Source organism: Aspergillus costaricaensis, assembly GCF_003184835.1.
Source record: "Aspergillus costaricaensis CBS 115574 unplaced genomic scaffold BO79scaffold_20, whole genome shotgun sequence".
NCBI classification, from domain to species: domain Eukaryota; kingdom Fungi; phylum Ascomycota; class Eurotiomycetes; order Eurotiales; family Aspergillaceae; genus Aspergillus; species Aspergillus costaricensis.
Window position 1 is genome coordinate 613,945 of NW_020291820.1, and position 16,181 is coordinate 630,125.

The 16,181-nt window shown below is 54.4% G+C and overlaps 5 protein-coding genes and 1 non-coding gene across 6 annotated transcripts; 3 read left to right on the plus strand and 3 right to left on the minus strand.

Annotated features, from left to right (window-relative positions):
• Positions 1 to 294: 294 nt before the first annotated feature.
• On the minus strand, positions 295 to 1,023 carry BO79DRAFT_150758 (uncharacterized protein; the record flags this gene model as incomplete). Its single annotated transcript, XM_025678632.1, has 2 exons — positions 295 to 581; positions 687 to 1,023. 2 exons carry the CDS (start codon positions 1,021 to 1,023, stop codon positions 295 to 297), a joined length of 624 nt encoding a protein of 207 aa, XP_025538533.1.
• A 2,406-nt stretch (positions 1,024 to 3,429) lies between these two features.
• Positions 3,430 to 3,501, plus strand: BO79DRAFT_t155. The gene has a single exon. It is a non-coding gene; the product is annotated as a tRNA-Arg (tRNA).
• A 609-nt stretch (positions 3,502 to 4,110) lies between these two features.
• BO79DRAFT_268967 (uncharacterized protein) lies at positions 4,111 to 4,912 on the minus strand. The gene is made up of 2 exons (XM_025687151.1): positions 4,475 to 4,912; positions 4,111 to 4,284 (listed from the first exon to the last, which is right to left on the minus strand). Exon 1 carries the CDS (start codon positions 4,794 to 4,796, stop codon positions 4,611 to 4,613), a length of 186 nt encoding a protein of 61 aa, XP_025538534.1. The 5' UTR covers positions 4,797 to 4,912; the 3' UTR covers positions 4,111 to 4,284; positions 4,475 to 4,610.
• A 4,085-nt stretch (positions 4,913 to 8,997) lies between these two features.
• BO79DRAFT_209725 (glutamate decarboxylase) lies at positions 8,998 to 10,979 on the plus strand. The gene is made up of 4 exons (XM_025682655.1): positions 8,998 to 9,307; positions 9,357 to 9,384; positions 9,432 to 10,600; positions 10,650 to 10,979. Exons 1-4 carry the CDS (start codon positions 9,081 to 9,083, stop codon positions 10,762 to 10,764), a joined length of 1,539 nt encoding a protein of 512 aa, XP_025538535.1. The 5' UTR covers positions 8,998 to 9,080; the 3' UTR covers positions 10,765 to 10,979.
• A 285-nt stretch (positions 10,980 to 11,264) lies between these two features.
• Positions 11,265 to 13,730, plus strand: BO79DRAFT_229609 (uncharacterized protein; the record flags this gene model as incomplete). Its single annotated transcript, XM_025684051.1, has 2 exons — positions 11,265 to 12,651; positions 12,703 to 13,730. The coding sequence occupies 2 exons, from the start codon at positions 11,265 to 11,267 to the stop codon at positions 13,728 to 13,730; spliced, it is 2,415 nt and encodes an 804-aa protein (XP_025538536.1).
• Positions 13,731 to 13,870: 140 nt separating this feature from the next.
• BO79DRAFT_209726 (uncharacterized protein) lies at positions 13,871 to 16,000 on the minus strand. The gene has a single exon (XM_025682656.1). It carries the CDS (start codon positions 15,958 to 15,960, stop codon positions 14,074 to 14,076), a length of 1,887 nt encoding a protein of 628 aa, XP_025538537.1. The 5' UTR covers positions 15,961 to 16,000; the 3' UTR covers positions 13,871 to 14,073.
• Between the last annotated feature and the right edge of the window lie 181 nt (positions 16,001 to 16,181).

Sequence of the window (16,181 nt, forward strand, 5' to 3'; positions counted from 1 at the left end):
CCGGATTTGCATATGTAGACTGCGTCAGCCGTCGGAAAATGGCAGCCTTGAACACGACCGGGTATTCAGTGCCGCCTTCTGCGACCCACGGCGGGAGGGTTCGAAGAAGGTAAGATGCTCACACCTGTGTCGCATGATAGATGTTAAAAGGAGAAAGGTGGAAATGGATGGCGGAGTCGGAAATAGAAAAGAAAGGGACCATTGTCGATAGGGTCGGCATCCCTATTGAGTTGGCATCACGCGATAGGGGAAGCGAAGATCTTGCCGGAAGTCGGAGCGAATTAAAAAAAGGTACTATGAGCAGATCTGCACGGCGTTCAACGCCCGTGTCAGCTCCTCCGGTGAGAATGGCATGTAACACCCCTTGGGCGACAAGGGGGGCGGCGAAATCGCTCGTACAGCCGGGGAAGTGTAGCGGATCGTTTCTTTCAGCTGGGCGATCGAGTCAACCTGGTCGAAGTCGGCAAACAGAGTCATCAGGGACTCGCTGTAGCTTTCAGGCTCCACGGCTGTGGATGACGATGAGCCACTCTCTCCTTGTCGGCCGCAGGCGTATTCGTCATGATGAACCGAAGGGGGATCTAGTGATTGGTCAGATGGCTGATCGTTACACATGGCATATTTTATGATAGGTCCAGGGCTGGACAACATCCAAAAGGGCTGACGAAAGGAAGTATCCCACATACCAACTGTCACATCTACTTCGGGTCGTACTGTTCGAATCTGATCGGGGGCGAGGTCGTCGGCGGCGTCTTCTTCGTACCGCGCTCTCATGAAATCCGGTATGGACGCACAGGGGGAGAGGCTGAGATCGGGAGTACGAGGGCGTTCCGCTTGGGCGTCCCCAAACGACCATGCTGCAAGTTTCCGTTGATGTTCCTTGTCGAAAGGGCCCTTGAACTTCGACCGAGGGATTTCGCCGCGTTTGTAGTATTCGATCTTGATTCCATTGCCCTTGCCCTTGGACGAGGACCCACTGCTGGACCGGCGGAACACCCTCCGCACCTTTTCTCGGAAACTCATGTTGACCGGGGTGGAAAAGCCAGGCGTTATGGTGGTGTATGGTGTCGATATGTGTGGAAGATCGTTGTGATAGGAGGGGTTATGCGTTCAACCGTCGACTCAAGACCTCAATGTTGCATACCTTTCCCGGGGAGGGAATGGACGCGAGGGAGGGTGTGCAAGCACAGACGACAATCGAGTAGGTCCAGAAACCCTCGTATCATCGTTTGCCTAGACCAAGTGTGGGGTGGAGAGGAGAGGGGGGTGGAGGGGAGAAGAGGGGAGAGTAGAAGAAAGGAAGAACGAAGGAAGGAAGAAAGAAGAGGGGAGAGTAGATAGTGAAGTAAGAGAGAGACGAGAGGAAGGAAGGGCTAGACTAAAGAGTAATTAAGGAAGAGAGAGAGATATGATGGGGATTATGTCAAGGAACTAATGGAGCAGCAGTCCCAGATAGTTAGAGAGACAGCACGACTAACTGGGAGGAGTAATCGGAATCAGCGTCCATACCTATGATACAATGCGATGGGGAATTAATTACTCGTAGTTCGAAGTGGAAGGGATCTGATTGGAACGAGCGGTGCGAGGCACCATGCCGTTAGTTCCATACCACCACGACGGGGCTCCATCCAACGGAGTAAACGGAGTAAACCATTCCCAGAATGCACTGGGGCGGCCATTGACTTACCGGTTGGTGACTTATCATGGCTCGCTTGACCTTACTTTTTGCTCTGCACAGGCCAAGGTAACCTAACCTAACCCCACGGCTCTGGGAGGGTTGGGACTTTCTTGGGAGGGTAAGAGAAAGAGAGCCGGTAACTGGGTAAGCCGCGATTACCTGCGGCCAAATCCGAGGCGTGAACGAGAAACAAACGCCGAACGTGGAGGATCCACCGGGGGGTTGCTTGAGCCAGGAAGGAGGGAGAGAGGGTTGTGCGTGAATTTCCCAAGCTTAGCCTGATTGTTCTTAGCCGGAAGACAGAATGGGGAATGAGACTCGGAGTGTAGCAGCTTGTGCAGTAGTTGAGTTAATTATTATAAGTCTTGGGGTTTTATGTCACTCGACGAAGGAATATGCTAGATCATAAAATTCCATGCTTTGAGGGATAATAGTAAAATAACTTATAAGTGTAGAAATACAAAGAAAATGACTGACAGGATGGCAAAGAAAGTCTTCATCGTCATCATCACCAGTCAACTTGTTCCCCCCTCCCGTCCTTAAAGCGGGACACAACCCAAACATGACATTTTTCGTTAAGCATTTTCCATAACGAAATATTTCCCTCATTCTCATTCTTTTCCGCGGCGCTTCTGCAAACCCGGCCATAGAGTGCCGAGTCCCGATTCTGCCTTTCCCAGTTAGCCTAGAGATGACTAACCCCTTGATTCTGAACCGTACTGTAAACCTGCCCCCCCTCCTTCGGTGTGGCCCTCTTCTTACTTACCTTCCAATCAAACGTTCATCGGAGGAGGTTCACCGTCGGGTTGCATCGCCAGAACAAGGTACTACCTTAAGCCCAAAACAGTCCTATCTAAACCATGGTTTTGGATGCGCCAACCTCCCAGACCAATTTCCGCATTACGAGTGGTCGGGAAGTTACGCATCCCCGGCCGAAGAAAGTCAAGAGGGTGGTAGGTAGTAGTAAAACTCTGGGTTCTCTTTTCCCACCACTCTCATGTTAACTTACACTTTCCCCCAACATGTTGCAGGGCTGGCCGGCCAGCCGACGGACTGGGGCTGGGCTTCGTAAGATTGCTGCAGAAGACAGGTGTATATCACGGTGTACTATCGCCCAGCCGGCAGGACTTGCATGATGGTGTGTGAGTAAGTGCGTGTGTGGCAATGGCAAAAAGATCAAGCAAGGTATCTGTCTGTCTGTCTCTTGCTGTCGTGGTCTTGCTGCACCGAACGATTCCAGAAACACAGCCAAGACGGTCCGATCTACGTGCCACCACCGACCGACTCGAGTCAAGCTGCATCTTGTTCTTCCCATCGTAGCGATCGGGATGTAACCCTGCGACTCCCCCGGCATCAATCATCATTCGTTCCCTCACGGAGGCTGGAATCTGGATGCTTCTTTCTGTTTGCTGTCGGATGTAGATAGGCTGGGGGGCGCCAGATGACTTGGTAGTAACTATCCCACGTCAGTCGCCGGAACCGAGAACGGTGCGGTGCCACTGGGACAGAGGTTCTCATCTCAGACAAGTAACTAGTACGAACACAGTAGCAAACGGTTTGACTAATGAGATAAAGAACCACCCATGGACGATAAGTAATTGCACGAATGATATCGCTGGCATAATCATGGATTCCGACTGCCCCGCTGAAGGTGGTTCGGAGTCGCCCCCACTCGGCACGGTACTTCCGGTGACCAAAACGGCTATTTTTGACTCATATAACAAATTTTCACATTCATCTTTCATCAAATAGGCCTGCTGGCCCAATGGTAAGGCGCTTGACTACGGATCAAGAGATTGCAGGTTCGAGTCCTGCGTAGGTCATTCTTTTTTGCCCCCAATCCTTCTTCCTCTTTACTATACCTTCCAGGGTTATGCCCAAGTGCCTACCCATTTGATATATCTTTTTCTGCCATCGTCAGGCACGCAGTATATGGAATCATACAACATAACCCAACAACGAACTGAAACTTAAAAAACTGTGTGAGACGCAAGGGGTTCCAGCCAAACCTGGCACGTTGTTGGGCCGTCACCACACGCTCGGCGTACCGTCAACTAACTAACTTACGCCCTCCCTTCTATGATGTCATTATGGCAGCGCAACTCACCCCCGGGTTTTGCCTCCCTCCTCTCCCCAGACATCCTTCCAAACTTCTTCGGGCATGTATACATGTTACATACGTTCCCGATAGTTTGGGGCGCAGAGGAAAGACGTTGAGGATTTGGCCACTTGTCATCGGTGAGGGATGCGAAGTACACAGTACTAAGTAGTGGCCACCTTGCGCTGCCGGTTTGGGCCGTTTCAGCTCGAGCTACTTAATATATACTAACTAGACGTTTCTGTGATGGGTTGTGTCATATGGAGGCACGTGATACTACTATTGTTGGACTGTATACAAGTGTACAGTGTCTATTTCAAGCAGCTGGCTAAGTCTTGGCTTTCACTACTGAATTGGTTAAGGATACGACGGCTGGCATGTCGACCGGAAACGGTTCCTAAACCTTTCATTCCCTGTCCGGGTTTGGCCGATCCTGGACCCGACGGCATGCCTCATGATGCAATCGACCGATCGAAGACGGGCGCGGGTGTCACCGTACCTTCTGCTTCTACAAAGTACCTACAAGTAAATCATAGTAATGGTTGATTGTAAACTGTATAGTGTAGCAGCAGACTCGATTTTGTGGATTGATTAGTATCCTGATAGTTTGGTTAGTGGTCAATAGATATCCTGCAAGTTCGACCTCTCATTAATTGGCTATATAGAGCCAATGCAATGAATGCATAAAGGCATTGTACTCCATACGTATGTAGTAACTCCGGTCAAGTGAGACCTTGCCTTGTGCGGACGGCTCGCCTCGGATAAACTCAGGTCCCGTCGGGGCGGGATGGGATCGTCTGCAAGCTTGAGAATTAGTCCGCTTAACATGGCTTGTTAAGCCCCAAGCTGCAGGTACAGTTCCGACTCGCCGGAATCAGGGGGATGTGCGCCAGCTCCAGCTGCCATACTGCTTGCTTGACACTCAATCGCTTCGTAATTGCCATTCCTGCCATTTCTGTAGAAGCCGCAAGCAGCGCATGAGCTGGGTTCGGTCTGGTGCAGAATAGCAACTGCCATCATGGCTGGCCAACATGATTGTTGTTTCTTTTGTAGTCATGACTGAGAGCAGGATGTTGTTGAAAGGAGATGAAGGAGGATTTGTAGGGATTCAAGCCGAGCCCATGGAAATGCGCCTGCAGGTAATAAACATCTGCAACCCTCATCCACGCGCAATTCAACCCATATTTGGATCCGCGTGCACTGTGTCCCTTCCAATCTTACCCTGCTGTCCCCTTCGACACGACCCCATGTGACCGCGGCGTAACTTTCGCCCTCGTTTGGATTCCCCCGCTCCCACAAGCATTCATTCACAGATTGTTCCTGTGTGTCTGGCGCCAGCTCAACTACAACACGCGCTACAGGTCTACCTACATTGAATTGCACTGGTCGCGTGCAGCTTGAAATCAATCCAAGCGCCGGTGGTTCAGTGTTACCCGCAAATTAATTGCACCTTGACCCGGCCCTCCACGGATTAACGTTCCCCGAATCGATTTAGGCAATCGGAAAGGGCCACAGGGCAACATACCAGACCAGCCCGCCCCTAACTTCCCACTTCATCTGCCGTTGGTTCTTAATCCCCATTCTCGGAATCGCACGACCTCGACGTTTCGCATCCACGACTCGTGTCCATTCCGTTCGCACAGACTGTAGGTTTTGTCCACCCACTGCTGAATTGACTCGTTGTCGTCATCGCCAGTGCACTAACAATATTGTTGCTGCACAGGATAATCCATCACAATGCCTAAGAAAGGAGGAAAGAACAAGAACAAGGGCAAGAAGAGCGGCGGTGCTGCCGCTGCCGCGAAGAAAGCAGTCGATGCCCCCAACAATGTGTGAGTAGAACTCAATCGCACCCGCAATTGTGCTGTTGTTTCGTCATCGCAGTCTTGTTTCGCACAATGACACTGACATTTTTCTCTCCGGAACAGTGTACCAGCCAACGAGGTCGAGGAAACAGTCACCAAGAGCGACAGTGAGCTCGAAGCTGTCGCTACCGAGGCAGGCGTCACTGACACCACTGCGCCTGAGGCTGTTGTCCCCGAGACAGTTACCAAGGACGAAAGCGAAGTTGAAGCCGTCGCTGCTGGTGCCGACACTGGTGTGACTTCAGCGCCCGAGACCACCATCCCTGAGACTGTCGCCAAGGGTGAGAGCGAAGCCGTCGCTGCCGAGACTGCTCCTGCAGTGACTGCGGCACCCGTGGCCACCGTTACTGACACCGCCGCCCCGGTCCCCGCGCCTGCCCCTCCGGTCAACTTCACTGAGGAGGCCTCAAACGCAGTCAATACCGCGTTCCCCAAGATAAACGATGGCATCGTAGAGGACGCTGCGCAGCAGACGAAGACTTCTCAGGCGGAGACAGTGGAGGAGGGCACGAGTAAGTAACCCAATGGGTGCGCATTTGCGCAGGGCTGATAGTTTGCTGACAACGTTCGTCACCAGCTGTACTACCTTCCACCTCCACCCTTGAAGCTTCCAATGCGGATACCACAACCCTGCCTGTCAGAACCAGCACCCTCGAGCCCGAGACCGCCGATGCCCACGTGAAGCGCCCCTACGAGAGCAGCATCACCACCAAGGAGGATGACCACAAGCCCCACAAGATGCCCAAGGTGGAAGATGAACCCGTCATTGCCACCGAGAAGGCAGCAGCCGCAGACACTGTTCCGGCTCCTACTGGCACCATCGTGCAGCCACAGGTTGTCCCGGGGCTTGGTGCTGGCTCCGCTGATAAGGCGTCGAAGGACTTGGAAGTTGCCGGACTTGCCGCGACGGACAAGGATGCTGGAGCTGCGTCCAGCACGACAGTACCTCAGACTACCGAGGCCGTCCCGGCCAAGGTTACCGAAGCCCCGTCCAGCGCGGCGGCTGACACCACCGCTGTCGCCCCAGTGGAAGCTTCTACCAAGCCCGAGACTGCTGCAGCCATCGCTCCCTCTGAAGTACCTGAGAGTACTGCCAGCGCTAAGCAGACGTCCGAGTTGACACAGCCGGAGCCAGCAACGGCGACCAAGGCCCCGGCCGCAGCCGCAGACAGCGAGCCTATTGCGGTTGTTCCCAGCACCATCATCAGACCCTCTGGACGTGACAGCAAAGCAGCGGATAAGACTGTGGAGAACACTGCCGCACCCACGGCCTCTGAGGCTGAACAGCCCCTGAAGGTTGCGGAAGACAAGGAGCAGGCGACCAAGACACCAGAGACTTCCAAGCGCCTCAGCGCTGTCCCCTCTACGACCAAGGACACGAAGCCCCAGGAGGCCCAGAAGACCGAGACCTCGGCCACCCAAGGAGTTTCGTCTGCACAGAAAGAGGAAGGCGCTGCTGCCCAGAAGGCCGAGGAGGTCAAGTCGGAGCCTCAGGCGGAAGGCACCTCTGCTGCTAAGCCCGAAGCCGCTCAAGCCGGACAAGAGACCCAGCAAGCGGGCGCCGCTGCCCCGAAGGTTGAGGAAGGCAAGACGAGCGTTGAGCAGGCCAAGTCCGAGGCCGTCAAGCCCCAGGAGACTGCGAAGTCGGAAAGCAGCAAGGCCGAGAAGCGCAAGAGCGGACTTTTCGCCTGGCTCAAGCGCAAGATCAAGGGCGAGAAGAACTAGAGTTCTGCCTCGTTTCTCTGTGCTTTTCCTGCCGGAGGTGTTCTCCGGAATGAACTTTTGGCTCCTTTGGCGAGCGGTTGCCGGCCCAGGAGCCCATATTGCTGATACCCCAACATGGATGATTGCATGGAGTGATGGATATTAAAAAAGCAAAACACAAAACCCAATAAAAATATGGAATAAGGGAAAAGAAAAAGAAGAAAAAAAAATCCAGGCTAGGCAGAAAGATACCAGAGATAACATAACGCCTTTAGTATGATGATGGATGGCGGGTGTACGATATGAATGGCCAGGACAGGATACCACCAGGGATAGGATTGCTTGATTGATTGCTTGATTGGGCTGGGCTGGGCTTTCTGACTGGGATGCTGCAAAGCGCTATTTTGTATTTCGGACGGACGTATGGTTCATGTTCACGTTCACGTTCATGTTGATGTTCATGTTCATCTGGGCTGGCTGCATGGGCCGAGACTGGGACGAAGTGTATGTAATTGGCTTAATGGTAATGGAGGGGAAATGTGATGATTTTGATTATTGTTTTTTGATGTGGTGGTTCCGGAGGAGACCGGGATACTTCTTCATCTTTTTATTCGTGAGCGATGTAGACGTATAGTAAGTAAGTACGGGGTGATGGCTGGGAGCTGCCAACCTGGGCACTTGGCGAAGCTATTCCAAAGAGTGGATAGTTGCCAAAAAGGACAACACATCACGGCAATTCACCGCCATTTGCAGCGACGAGGATGTCGGCAGTGGTTATCGGATTTTAATTAATTATTACGAGGGACAAACCCGAATCTCTTTGGGGTTTAGCTGGGACCACCAGGAAAAGAATTCCCCGTCACTTCTTCCACTGCTTCTACCTTTCTCAACAGCTCCCTCAATAGCTTCCCTTCAAACTCGCCACTATTTTCTGGGCGAGTTTATTTCCTTCCCACCACAGCCGCTATCAAGACTTCTCTTTTCTATTCTGATGAAATTCTGATGATCCCTTCCAAGGCCTTCCAGGAAAGGGGATACTTCGATCGGCTAGTCAGCGATGATATCACTTACTATCACTTACCTTGGCCGATCCCTCCGTCAGCCCCTCCACTTGCCGCCCCACGATGAGGGAATTCGCGCCTCCCTTTCGTCCTCGTCTTCCCCTCTTTCGGACTTTTGGGTGAATCAGTCTCCATCCTGACTCCATTCCCATCGTGGCTGAGACAATTCCCACCGGTTGCCGACCGATCCAGGCCAAGCTTTCCTTAAGCTTTAGCGCCGTGTCCCTGGTCACTGTCTGATGATTCGCCCATCCGATCACACGAGGGAGGGGTCCCAAACCTCAATCCCCACTCCTTCGTCCCTCCGTCACTGGCGATGGGCGTCTCCAGCACTAGTCTGGGATTTAGGACTGTGTCTGAGCTACAGGAAAGGGGCGCCATGAGTGGCTGCCACCTCTCGGGGCTGAGGACAGCAGCCAACGAGTGGCTGTTCCCTCCTCCCGTGTTGTGTGAGCTGACGGATGTTGCGGCAGGCCAGAACAGGGAGCAGGGGGGACAGTTTCAATGAGCTAACTGGATTGACGGCCGTTGGCTGATCGTGGGAGCCTGCTGTTGCGCCCCTCCTTTCTCTTATTTACATCACTGCGCTCCCCCTTTTCCTGTCGCTGTTTTCTAGCATCGCTTTCTTCTCTCTTCTCCCTATCCATCCACATTTACACATCTAATTCGGCACAATGGTCCATCTTGCTCAGGTTAAGCGCGACAGCGATGTCGAGAAGACCGCTGAACGGGTCGACTCCATCCGGCTTGAGGACGATGCCTTCTACTCCAGCGTCTACGGCACTCGTTTCGCTACGGAGCAGCTTCCCTCGACGGAGATGCCGGAGCGGGAGATGCCTCGCGAGGTGGCCTACCGTATGATCAAGGATGAGCTCAGTCTGGATGGAAACCCCATGCTCAAGTAGGTTCGGTCGATAGCAAGACATGACCAAAGGCTAATCCCTTCACAGCCTTGCGAGTTTCGTGACGACCTACATGGTATGTGCTTTGCCCCTAGGGTATCAGGACAATGCTAATTCGAGTAGGAAGAGGAAGTTGAGAAGCTCATGACCGAGTCCTTCAGCAAGAACTTCATCGATTACGAGGAATACCCCCAGTCCGCCGAGATCCAGAACCGCTGTGTGAACATGATTGCCCGTCTGTTCAACGCTCCCACCGACAGTGATGACGAACACCCCATGGGTACCTCTACCATCGGTTCCTCCGAGGCCATCATGCTGGGCACCTTGGCCATGAAGAGACGGTGGCAGAACAAGCGCAAGGCAGAGGGCAAGGATGCCTCCAGGCCCAACATTGTCATGAACAGTGCCGTCCAGGTGTGCTGGGAGAAGGCTGCCCGCTACTTCGACGTTGAGGAGCGCTACGTCTACTGCACGGAGGATCGCTACGTGATTGACCCCAAGCAGGCCGTGGACCTGGTGGACGAGAACACCATTGGTATCTGCGCCATCCTGGGTACCACCTACACCGGTGAGTACGAGGACGTCAAGGCCATTAACGACCTCCTCGTCGAGCGGGGCATTGACTGCCCCATCCACGTCGATGCCGCCAGTGGTGGTTTCGTCGCTCCCTTCGTTGCCCCCAACCTGGAGTGGGACTTCCGTCTGTCCAAGGTGGTGTCCATCAACGTGTCTGGTCACAAGTATGGACTCGTGTACCCCGGTGTTGGTTGGGTCGTCTGGCGCTCGCCCGAATACCTGCCCAAGGAGCTGATTTTCAACATCAACTACCTGGGAGCCGAGCAGGCCAGCTTCACGCTGAACTTCTCCAAGGGCGCGTCGCAGGTCATTGGACAGTACTACCAGATGATTCGACTGGGCAAGCGGGGCTACCGGTCGATCATGACGAACATCACACGCACTGCCGACTACTTAGCCGAGCAGCTGGAGCAGCTGGGCTTTGTGATCATGAGCGAGCGCGGCGGCAAGGGCCTGCCGCTGGTGGCGTTCCGGCTGCCGGCGGACCGCGACTCGGAGCAGTTTGACGAGTTTGCGCTGGCGCACCAGCTGCGTGAGCGCGGGTGGATCGTGCCGGCGTACACGATGGCGCCCAACAGCAACTCGCTGAAGCTGATGCGGGTGGTGGTGCGCGAGGACTTTAGCAAGAACCGGTGCGATGCGCTGCTGGCGGACATTAAGCTGGCCTTGAAGACGCTCAGCGACATGGACAAGGCGATGTTGGAGCGGTACACTCAGTAAGTTTCCTGGATGAGTGAAAAGGAGAGTATTTGCTAACGGAAGTAGTCATGTCCGGGTGCACTCGACCAACTCGCACAAGTCCAAGCATGTGCACCCTCACTACAAGAACGAGACCCATTCCTTGCAGGGCAAGCATGGCAAGACCCACGGTGTGTGTTAGAGTAGACTCTGTTAGATGACAGTGGATCTCGGTGGACATGGACTGTATATGAGAGGCATGGACATAACACGGATAATGATGCTAGACATCTCCGATACATGAATGCGAATGAAATAAGACATTCACAGTGTTGACGGTGGATCTCCCATGCTACTTAGCACTTACTAGTAAAGGTGAAACGCGGAGGCGAGGCTTTGGACTGCAGCTAAAAGGCGACCGTCAGCACCAGCCTTGTACTATCAAGTAGTTGTTTGGCCTTGAGCCCAATGGCTGTGCAATTTAGCCCGCCTTGGGGCCGCCCGGACCCAATGGCTCACTTTCTTTATTGAATCCCATCTCATCCTGCATTGGACTATCTCTCTCTCTCTCCCCTCTTCCTCTTCCTCTTCCTTTTCTTCCTTCTTTTCTCTCCGTCTTACTTTTTTTTTTTTTTTTGTCCCGCTTCCTCTCTCTTCCCCCTTCCCTCTCTCCCATAAATCCTCTCTCCCTCACCCTTCTCCATGCCCCTCTTTCGCCGTAAGCACAAGCCGTCTGCTGCCGCGTCTGCATTCCGATCTGTCGAGCATCTGCCCGCTGCCCCTGGCGTCTACCCCGACGACGATCTCGACCGTCGTTTCTCCGTCTCCACCTCCCGCGAGCGACTCCCTCCATTGCCTGTCACTTCATCCTCCACCAACAACACCAACACCACCACCTCCCCGCCTTCTTCCACTGCTGTCAACACCACCAACACCATCGCTTCTACTTCCACCTCCACCACGCCCGGTGCCTCTCCGCAACTCTATCAACACGATAATAATACCCAGGAATTTTCCACCCATCCCCTGCGTCGTTCCAAAAGCCAGCGTCATACCAGCCCGCGAGGCAACAACAGTAACGACAACACTCCGGTACGGCCAGCGTCCCCTGCACCCATCCTCGATGCTGACCCTCTCAATCAGTCGTGGCCGCTGCCACCCGAGCCACTACAACCTGTCGAGCCAGAACCTCGCAAATCCCGTCGCAGTCTCTTCTCGCTTCACTCGTCTGCAGCCGCGCGCGACCAGTCCGGAATTCTGCAGCGCAGCCGGTCGGTCAAGAAAATCTCCACGGGTCGATCCTCCAAACAACAGCGACCGTTGTCCATAGACACCACGTCCGAACGCCGCCCGGGAACCTCTTGGTCGAGAGAGCATGAATTAGACGCCCCGTGGCCCAAGGTTCCTCAAGCCCGTCGACCCCAACAACCGCCGCAACAACAACCGCAGCAGCAGCAGCAGCAGCAGCAGCAACCGCCGGCGTCAATTCAGGGTCAGGCACCTCAGCCCCAGCCCCAATCACAAACTCCGACGCCGTCCCATACTCCTGCAGAATCTCCGGTTCAGCCTCCGCGGAACCACCCTCAAGCACAACAGCAGCCAGCGAGTCGATCACCCATGCCGCAGAACACAGGTCCGACGCCGACGCTCGACACCCGACCTCCTCGTTCACCGCATCCTTCCGTCCAGCGCTCCAATACCGACAGCGGCCTGCTGGAACATCTGACTCGCCCGTCACCGGTGGAGCCGTCCCGACAGCCCGCTGACTTGGCCCCAACACCGCCCCAACTGGACCCCACGGTCGGCCCTCGACCTTCTTCCCGCCAATCCCTTGGGCCCCCTTCACCATTACGCCCACTCCCCGTTCATCCAGACACGGTTGCCAGTGGCATGCCCGACCGTCCATCCGCGCCCCCAGGACAGTCTCCTGTCCCTGGGCATTCCCCTTATCCGGAAGCTGGCTTCCGGAACAATACCGCGTCGACCCCAGAGCAGGGCCGGAACACGCCGAGTTCGCGTGATAGCCGACGTGATCGTGAGGATGCTGAGATAGATGTGCGGGCTTTAGTCCAGAAGCATGATGAGCTTCGTAAGTAGCTGTTGCCACCGCTCCGGAGGAACCATCGCTAATCAAATGCAGAGGCCAAATACTCCAAAGTTAAGCGTTACTATTTCGAAAAGGAAGCGCAGGTACAGCACCTTCAGAATACCGTAGCACACCAACGTATGGCCGTGTCCCGCACCGTGCTGGACGACAACGAGTATGCCAATCGGTTCGGTCGACTGGACGGTGCGATTAAAGATCTAGCCTTTTCCATCCGCAAGGACTGGGCGACACTGCCCTCCTGGCTGAACGGGTTCGTCAATGACGACGCACACACCACGGGCACCAAAGAGATGACCGCGATCGGCCGGGCGGTGGTGAGCCGGTGGTTAGTTGAGGAACTGTTCGAGCGCTACTTCCACCCAGCCTTGGAGCCCACCTTCAGCCGACAGCTGAAAAGCATCGAGATGAACCTGCGACGACAGCAAGCGCAGCCGTCTACAGAAGAAGACAAGGAGAACGCGATCGCGCGCATCTCCAACTGGCGGCGCACCACACTGGACGGACTCACGAACCTGCAGGGTCCGCAGGCGGACGAGTACCGGGCCCAGCTCATCGACCGACTGATCAACAGCCTGGTAGCGACGCTGGTAGCACACTTGCACGACCCGCCGCCCCCGGGGCTGGACAACGGGGCGCGCATGATCGTGGAGAACGCCGTGGGCATTGCCGAGAAGATCCCACTGGAGTCGCGCGACATTTGCGTCGAGTACATCCTCCCAGGCACAGTCGTCCAGGAGGGTACCATGAAGGTCGAGACGGGGCTGCCGCCACTGACCCATGTGCGGACCGAGTCTGGTGGCTCCGCCGAGCAGGAGCGGGCAGAGGGCCCAGACGAGACAGAGGGAGGCGACCCTGGCCCGCCGCAGCGGGAGCAGCGCATGCGGTCGGTGTTCAGCTCGTTGATGGGACGGCGTCCAGGACCGTCCGCACCAACCGGGGAGACTCGAGAGGAGCGCGAGCGCGGACCGGGACGTATCCGATTTGCATCATTTGTGACGGCAGAAGTGAGAGGAAAAGGACCGATGAATGTACTGGTGAAGGCGCCTGTATATGTAGAGTGATGTCCCTGCTACATACACAAGTTACGATAGAGAATATCAAGGAATGATATGATATGATATGATATGATATGATGACATGATGCATTATTAGTAGTAGTACATTATCCAACCCATCCATCCAATCCCATCCATCCAATCCCATCCATTCCACACCAATATTAATCTATTCTATGCCAGCATATACAGCATACATACCCACAGCGAAAGAACAATCAAACAAGCTAATGCACGCAAGCATGCACACACAGCACACCACACACCACCATCTGTGTCCAGCACATCCATGATCTCACATAATACACCAGGTACTACAGTAGTATCCTACTACTCCTCATTAACAAAGTTATAAACACCCAAACCACCACCTCCTCTTCCTCTCCACCTCATCACCTTCATCCTTCGGAATCGACTCCAAATAAACAACCACCCCCAACACCTCCAACAGAAACCTCTCCCGATACGCCACAGCCCGGACTACATTCCCGTCCAAATACTCGTTCATTTTCCGGAGGAGAATGTCGGTATCGTGTCGGGCTAGGGTGAGGAAGTCGTCGGCTGTGAGGGAGAGTTCCACTGATTCTTCTTCCCCTTCTTTTTCTTCATTAACGTTATTGTTTTCCTCGTTTGGTTTTTCGTTGTTGTTATTGTTGTTGGTGTTATTCTTCCCTCCGGGGGAAGTAGTGGATGATGATGATGTTATAGACTCAAGATCAAGTAAATCCTCCACGCCCCTTTCTAGCGATTTATCATGATCAATCCAGACGCAGAAGCCCTCGAACATGCCGTTACGGGTGAGGAAGGACATGACGGATGAGGGGTTTGTGCGGTTGAGAATGTGGCGGGGGAGTTGTATCCCACTATCTTTGGTGGATGATGCAAGCATGCGGTGGAGATGTGTTGCGCTGCTGAGGTCGAGGAGGAGGTCGGTTTTTTCGTTTCCGATTCCTCCACTTCCATTTCCACCTCCATTTGCATTGGTAGTGGTAGTAGGTGTAGCTGTACCACCACCACCACCACCGCGTCCCCCCGTAGTAGATAACAACGAAGCAGACGTAGTACTCGACGACAACAACGGTCGATCATACCCCACCCTAACCCTCCAAAACCAATTACACGCGATGAGACTCACAATACACGGCACCAACACGACATACCCGTACCACATCGTGGCGGTAACCATGCTCGCCGCGCCGGCCACAAGGCCGTTAATCCCGTTCACGAGGGCATGGAATTGCAGACTGCGGAAGCGGAGTTTCAGTGGGTGGTGGTACATTCGCACTTCTTCGATGCAAGTGTCTTCTTCGTCTCCCGGGTGAGGATTATTATTACCATTACCGTCCCTTGTTGGCATTGTCGCTGTGGATGTGGATGTGCTGGTAATGTTCTGGCAACTTCTCCAACAAACCTGAAACCTGCCCACCAAATACCCCGACCAAATGGCATTAACGAGCCCAAACACCGCGGCTAACCCATTGCCGATGTATCCACTGAGCAGGTTGCTGGCGACGTAGACGTGATGATTCGCGCCAAAGATCGCCATGATGGTTCCTGTGCCGACGAGAAGCGCGCCGAATCCCATTAGCGCGTCCATGAGGATCCGGTCGACGATTTCGGTGCCGAGTTCGCGGAAGTTGACGCTGAGTCTGCTTCTTAGTAATAGCTCTGCTTGTGTGTGAGTGGTTGTGGTTGGATTTTGTGTTGTTGTGTTTGTTGTTGTTGTGGTGGTGGTGGTGGTAATAGAGTCGAGTAACTCGCGCAGATACCGCCGCTCTTTCAGGAGTAACTGCACGTTCGTGTAGCTGAGGTAGAAGTCCCGAGCTGCTACTATAGTTATGAGGAGGGCGATTGGTCCACCAATGGCCATGAAGACCATCGCGTATTTCGGGACGGGGATCTGGTTCCACACGTTGGCGGCGAAGTCTGCTGCGTTGGCGAGTTCGAGGAAGCCGACGCCGGCGAGGAGGGAGTTGCGGAAGAGAGGTTGGTGAGATAATTGGAAGTTGTAGTTATGTTTTCGTCTTGATTTTTGTTTTTGTCGTGGGGTGCATTTGCGGAAGGGATTGAGGAGGGTGGTGAGCTTGGTGGATGGTTTTCGGTGGGCGCGGGTGTAGGTTACATTATTTGTCGGAATGATGGTGGTGGTAGACGTGGTTGTGCTGGGTGTTGAGGCGGAGGTGATGGTGAGGTCGCTCGACTCGCGGAGGAGCTTGGGGATGGGAGGAGATGACATGGTGGTGGTGAGGTGGGAATTGGACCACCATGGGGGAGGGACATGGGGTGAGGAGGGAAGAAGAGAGGAGAAGAGAAGAGGGAAGAGAAGAAGGGGGAAGGGGTTGGGGGGATGGGAGATGGGCTATTTGGCCGGATTGGGCCTGGGAAATGGGGTGGGGCCCGCCCTGTAGGGCTGAGCCGATCATCCGTGGTTGGCCCTATTTTTGGGGTTACGTGGCC